The sequence below is a fragment of the Halichoerus grypus genome, chromosome 5 (assembly GCF_964656455.1).
Source record: "Halichoerus grypus chromosome 5, mHalGry1.hap1.1, whole genome shotgun sequence".
Lineage (NCBI taxonomy): Eukaryota > Metazoa > Chordata > Mammalia > Carnivora > Phocidae > Halichoerus > Halichoerus grypus.
Genome location: NC_135716.1, coordinates 13,472,575 through 13,478,858, shown reverse-complemented (window position 1 = coordinate 13,478,858; position 6,284 = coordinate 13,472,575). Strand labels below are relative to the sequence as shown.

The following is a 6,284-nucleotide window of genomic DNA, read 5'->3' as shown; positions in this document are numbered from 1 at the left end:
TGTGGAAGGCTCAGCTGTTCCGCCTGCGATGATTTAAGCGCGCAGGACAAGTACGCGGTTTGTCAAACCGAGCGCTGCGCCAGAGGAGCAACGGAGAAAGGGAGAGGGTTTGAGCGGGAGCGAAAGAAAATGGTAGGCGCGCGCAGTTAATTCAAGCTGTGCTCTGACTGTTTACATCCGAGAGCTCGGCGCACTGGAGTGCCAGGCAGAAAGGGCTGAGTCTCCTCCCCGCTCCTCCACCCCCGTCCCTCCCTCCACAGTATCGCCCCTCCTTGGTTCCCAAAGCGGAGGGCGGGGGGAGAGAGAAAAAAGATCCTCTCTCGCGAATCCCCGCCCACCCGCCCTTTATATGCGAGGGTCTGCGCGGTCGAGGACCCCCCGAGCTGCGCTTCTACCCGCTGCCGCTGCTGCCGCCGCCGCCGCCGCCGCCGCCGTCGCTGCGCCCCGGCCGCCGCCTGGCTCCCCGCCGGCCTCGGGAAGGGCAGGGCTATTCAGAGCTTGGCGGGAAAAAGAGAACAAGGGGGGCGGGATCGTGCCTAGCAATATAAAACCCGGTTTTTCGGGCTTTATTCGACTCGCTGTAGTAATCCCAGCGAGAGACAGAGGGAGCGAGCGGGCGCGCCCGCTAGGGTGGAAGAGTAGAGCGAGCAGAGCCTGCCGAGCGAGCCGAGTGGCGCTCCGGTCGCCCGGGGAAGGGAGATCCGGAGCGAAAGGGGGCTTCGCCTCCGGCCCAGCCGCCCCCACCCCACCCGGCCCGTCGACCCGTGCCAGCGGGGCGCAACCCCCAGCGCCCCCACGAAACTTTGCCCGTTGCCGCGGGCGGACACTTGCCCCTGGAACTTACAAGACCCGAGCGAGAGCGCGACTCTCCGGACGCGGAGAGGCTATTCTGCCTATTTGGGGAGGCACTTCTCCCCGCCGCTGCCCGCGACCGGCTCCTCCGAAAGGCGCTCCTCGCCGCTTTTTGGACTCTGGATTTCCTTCGCATAGTGGAAAACCCGGTAAGCACCCGGATCTATTTGTGTTCTCATTTATTTTCCCTACCGTCTTAATGCAATGCCGCGACGAGTCGGAGTCGAATGCCCGAATTGGGGTGTCGTCTCAGCCATTCCTGCGCTATTGACACTTTTCTCAGAGTAGTTGTGGTAGCTCGGGGTGGGGTGAGGACGAACCAGAACTGGATGGGGGAGAGCGGCTTGTCAAGATGGGAGGGGAGAAGGCAGAGGGACGACGGGTGCGTTTCTAAAACTCGTCTTTAGAGATTTTTGCTTATGTATACTGACGCTGCCCCCGACCAGCTGGACATTCCTGCTTTATTGCACTAATTGCTTTTGCTTTTTTGGAGGGAGGGGGGGTGCTGTGCTTCGCGGTGGGCAGAGAGCCCTGTGCATCCTGAGCTCCTGGGAGTAAGAATTACAAATTGCGTGTGGGAGCCAGAGAGCTCCGCAGCCGCTGACTTTTCCGCGTCTCGGAAAGGGCATTTAAATTCCGTCTTACCGCATTTCTGACAGCCGGAGACAGACACTGCGGCGCGTCCCGCCCGCCGATCCCCGCGGCGTTTCCCATTCACCCCCTGCTCCTTTCAAGAAGTTGGCATTTGGCTTTTTAAAAGATTAATAAAATTAGGGATCTTGGGCTTCCGAGGGACTGGTTGGGGACCGGGTGTTGGGGAGGCGCAGGGACCAGGGAAAGGGAGGCTGGGCAGGGATGTGTCCGATTCTCCTGGAATCATGCACTTGGGGGAAACGAGGGCGAATCTCCGCACCCATCCTTGGCTCCCCCGCCGCCGCCCCTGGTATCCCCGCGCCCCTGAGATGCGGAGGGACGGCAAGGAGCGGGGCTCGGGGCTTTGCCAGAACAGCTGCTACCCTCGGCGGGTGAGGGGAAGACGCCCGACTCCGGGCGCGGGATCGCAGCAGGGGCTCTGGCGCAGTTGCGTCGCCGTATTGGGTGTTGAAGGGAGGTGCCCCTGTTATTATCTAACACCCCCCTTTTATTTATGGGGGGAAGTGTTACGGCCAGCGGCTAGGCTCGCCCCACCAGCCGGCGAGGGACACCGAGAAAAGCCGGCGGAGGAAGGAAGGGGGGCGCGCTGGGGGTGGGGATGGAAGGGCGGCGGGGAGGGGGGGTTGGGAGGGGCGGCGGCGCCCGCGGGGGAAGGAGCGCGGCGAGGGCGCGAGTGGGAACGGGCGCGGCGCGGAGGGGCCCGGCGCGGGAGGGGGCCGCGCGCCGCCGCTCCCGCCGCGGCGCCTCTCGCCTTCTCCTTCAGGTGGCGCAACTTTTGCGGCTTCGGGTTTGGCGGATTGTGTTCCCCGCTGCCGCCTCCCCCGGCCACTTAAGGAGGCCAAAACCAATTTCGATTGCTCGGCGGCGGCGGGGCGGACTCCCGGGCTTCGCGCTCCGGGCACCCGGGCCGAGGTGAGGGTGCGGGGGGGAACGCAAGCTCCGCGGGCGCTCCGCAGCTGGTTCACCAAGTGTGTGTCCCAGCTAGCAGGGGGCCACCTGGAGGGGATGAGAGGGTGCCCTTCCCCGCCACCGGCCCCTTCTGGGGCTAGCGCTCGCAGGGGAGCGCGCGCGGTTCGGCGTCGGGGCTCGCGCTGCGCGGGGCTGCGGCACCCACCCAGACCCTCTTAACTCACGACGGCCCCCCCCTTTGTGTGCCCCCCTCAGCAGGCTGCCGCGATGCCCCTCAACGTCAGCTTCGCCAACAGGAACTATGACCTCGACTACGACTCGGTACAGCCTTATTTCTATTGCGACGAGGAGGAGAACTTCTACCAGCAGCAGCAGCAGAGCGAGCTGCAGCCACCGGCGCCCAGCGAGGATATCTGGAAGAAATTCGAGCTGCTGCCCACCCCGCCGCTGTCCCCGAGCCGCCGCTCGGGGCTCTGCTCGCCCTCCTACGTTGCAGTCGCGTCCTTCTCCCCCAGGGGGGACGACGGCGGCGGCGGCAGCTTTTCCACGGCCGACCAGTTGGAGATGGTGACCGAGCTGCTGGGAGGGGACATGGTGAACCAGAGCTTCATCTGCGACCCGGACGACGAGACCTTCATCAAAAACATCATCATCCAGGACTGCATGTGGAGCGGCTTCTCGGCCGCCGCCAAGCTGGTCTCCGAGAAGCTGGCCTCCTACCAGGCTGCGCGCAAAGACAGCGGCAGCCCGAGCCCCGCCCGCGGGCCTGGCGGCTGCTCCACCTCCAGCCTGTACCTGCAGGACCTGAGCGCCGCCGCCTCCGAGTGCATCGACCCCTCCGTGGTCTTTCCCTACCCGCTCAACGACAGCAGCTCGCCCAAGCCCTGCGCCTCCCCGGACTCCACCGCCTTCTCCCCGTCCTCGGACTCTCTGCTCTCCTCGGCGGAGTCCTCCCCGCGGGCCAGTCCCGAGCCCCTGGCGCTCCACGAGGAGACACCGCCCACCACCAGCAGCGACTCGGGTAAGCTGAGCCCCTCCCGGCCTGTCACAGGGGGCAACTGGGTCTCTTAATGATTTTCCCGGGGCGGCTCATTCAGCTGGCCACTTCCGTTGACCCAGCCTTTTTTTTTTTTTTTTTTTTTTTTCTTTTCTCAGATTTGGGAAGGGAAATGTTAGATCTGGAAGCATCTGGGAGCTCATCATCCCGGAAAACAGGGCTTTAGGGTTCCCTCCCATCCCTTCTAAGACTGCCCCCCGTGGCCAGCCCCCTCCTCTCTCTCCCTCCCCTTAGGAATTTCATTTGGGTTTTTAAATCTTCTGGCTTATCTTGCAACTCCATCCACTCCCTCTTACTTTTCTTAAGCATTTTAATTGCCCCGGGGTGGGCGGTGAGGGTGTGTGTGAAGGGGGATAAGAGAGGATTGATCTCTGTGAGAGTGAATGAATTGCCTCGCGAGAAGCTGGTGGGATTTCGTGGACTACAGATCCACGGAAAAATGAACCCGGGCAGCGGACAGAGGCAGGGCAGCCTCCCCACGGGGTGCTGGGAACTAGTGAAAGTGCCCTAAGGGCCTTCGGGCTGAGGAGCTGGGATCCGTTCAGCCTGTTCTGAACACTTAAAAGCAAATCCTTGCCAAAATTGAACTATTTTTTTCTCCTTCCCCCACCCCTAGAACTTTTGGCAAAGCCGCGGGAATTTTTTTTTTCTTTTTGCACTTCCAGTAAAATAGAGAGTTGCTAAAGTCCTACCAACAGATTTGAGGCTATCATTTGCAACACCTGAAGTGTTCTTGGTAAAATCCCTTAAAAATCTTAAAAAAAAAAAAAAAAAAGGAGGTGCTTGGGAATGTGCTTTGCTTTGGGTGTGTCCAAAGCCTCATTAAGTCTTAGGTAAGAATTGGCATCAATGTGTTATCCTGGTAAATTGTAATTTTCTTGTCTGTGCTGTAAAGCTAGCTGTCATTCTCCCTTTCTGACTCGGGCCTTCGTGGCAAGAAGAGCAGGGTCGGTTGGCTAGTTTGTTCTCTGCGGATAACTGGGTGCCAGGGCTCTTTCTCACGTAATAATGCCTTATATTTACACAGCATTCATTTAATCTGGTCATTGATTGCTTTAAGGAAACGTGGCTAACCGGGTGGTTTCTATTTCCTTTCTTAAAGAGGAAGAACAAGAGGATGAAGAAGAAATTGATGTCGTTTCTGTGGAAAAAAGGCAGCCCCCTGCCAAAAGGTCAGAATCGGGGTCACCCTCGGCGGGAAGCCACAGCAAACCTCCTCACAGCCCGCTGGTCCTTAAGAGATGCCATGTGTCCACCCATCAGCACAATTACGCAGCGCCCCCCTCCACCAGGAAGGACTATCCGGCCGCCAAGAGGGCTAAGTTGGACAGTGGCAGAGTCCTGAAACAGATCAACAACCGCAAATGTGTCAGCCCCAGGTCTTCGGACACAGAGGAGAATGACAAGAGGCGGACACACAACGTCTTAGAACGCCAGAGGAGAAACGAGCTGAAACGGAGCTTTTTTGCCCTGCGTGACCAGATCCCGGAGTTGGAAAACAATGAAAAGGCCCCCAAGGTAGTCATCCTTAAAAAAGCCACCGCGTACATCCTGTCGGTCCAAACAGAGGAGCAGAAGCTCATTTCAGAAAAGGACTTGTTGCGGAAGCGGCGAGAACAGTTGAAACACAAACTGGAACAGCTAAGGAACTCTGGTGCCTAAGTCCACCTATTGGAGGGAGGAACTGGAATTGGTCATGAATTCTCATTTGTTACTAAGAGAAAGTAAGGGAACGGGTTCCTTCTGACAGAACTGTAGCAGCTCCTCATATCTGAACTTTTTTCAAATGCATGTTCAAGTGCAACCTCACAACCTTGGCTAAGCCTTAGGATTGAAAGGTTTAGCCATAATGTAAACTGCCTCAAATGGAACTTTGGGCATAAAAGAACTTTTTTTATGCTTGCCATTTTTTTTTTCCTTTAACAGATTTGTATTTAAGAATTGTTTTTAAAAAATCGTAAAGTTTACCCCACTTCCCCATGTAAATATGGCCATTAAATGTAAATAACTTTAATAAAACGTTTATAGCAGTTATACAAGAATTCAAACCATGTATTATAAACCATAATTTTTTTTATTTAAGTACATTTTCCTTTTTAAAGTTGATTTTTTCTATTGTTTTTAGAAAAAATAAAATACCTGGCAAATATATAATTGAGCCAAATCTTAAGTTGTGAGTGTTTTGTTTCTTTTCTTGCCTTTTTTTTTTCTTTCCATTCTCTTTTCATCAATTCCAATTCACAGAATTTGGCCCTCAAGGGAATGAGTTTACAAAGATGGGAAAAGAAGTTATTTAAGAAAGGGCAAGGGCTTTTCTTTGTTAAAATGGGTCTGGGGCCTTAAGGGCTTTATTTTCTCAGGGTTATAAGATGCTTCCTGGAGATTTGTGATAGGGCCAGAGTTGCTACATGAAAGAATGAACAGGCAGTAGGCTGGTGAGAAGGCAAAGGGGTGCCAGAGGTTAAAGATAAGTTAAGTACACAAAGGAGGTAAGGGCTGGGGGTGGGAGGAAGATGAAGAAGAAACTCCAGTTGGGTTAACCCATGCTACTCCCCTGCTGCTTAACTACTATTAACCAGGTACTAGGCCCTTTACATGGGTTATCTCCAAAGTCTCAAAGGTGCTCCAGGAGGCAAGTTACTAACCCTTGTTTTACAAACAATGAAATAATAGAGGCTCAGAGGGCTTTTCTCACGTCTCTGGGGCCACACAGTAAAAGGCTGAATCCAAGGTCCCTGTTCCATTGAAAAATACTTAACACTTGACTATCATGCCTTCGTTCATCCTGGGGCTAAAGTGCTGAGGTCAGGAA

At 55.8% G+C, this 6,284-nt stretch overlaps 1 protein-coding gene across 4 annotated transcripts; it reads left to right on the top strand.

Annotated features, from left to right (window-relative positions):
- The first annotated feature begins 629 nt into the window (after nucleotides 1-629).
- MYC (MYC proto-oncogene, bHLH transcription factor) lies at nucleotides 630-5,642 on the top strand. 4 transcript variants are annotated; one of them, XM_036084501.2, is made up of 3 exons: nucleotides 630-1,001; nucleotides 2,674-3,436; nucleotides 4,575-5,642. In XM_036084501.2, the coding sequence occupies exons 2-3, from the start codon at nucleotides 2,683-2,685 to the stop codon at nucleotides 5,132-5,134; spliced, it is 1,314 nt and encodes a 437-aa protein (XP_035940394.2). In that variant the 5' UTR covers nucleotides 630-1,001; nucleotides 2,674-2,682; the 3' UTR covers nucleotides 5,135-5,642. The 4 variants fall into 4 exon arrangements, with proteins under 4 accessions (XP_035940394.2, XP_035940393.2, XP_035940396.2 ...); XM_036084500.2 differs by having other exon boundaries at nucleotides 2,671-3,436; XM_036084503.2 differs by lacking the exon at nucleotides 630-1,001 and adding an exon at nucleotides 2,264-2,418 and having other exon boundaries at nucleotides 2,671-3,436.
- The last annotated feature ends 642 nt before the right edge of the window (nucleotides 5,643-6,284 follow it).

What these genes read in the sequence shown, in the direction of transcription:
- MYC (XM_036084501.2), top strand. Translation starts at nt 2,683, where the DNA reads ATGCCCCTCAACGTCAGCTTCGCCAACAGGAACTATGACCTCGACTAC. An exon ending in CACCACCAGCAGCGACTCGG is followed by an intron (nt 3,437 to 4,574) that starts GTAAGCTGAGCC and finishes CCTTTCTTAAAG; the next exon opens with AGGAAGAACAAGAGGATGAA.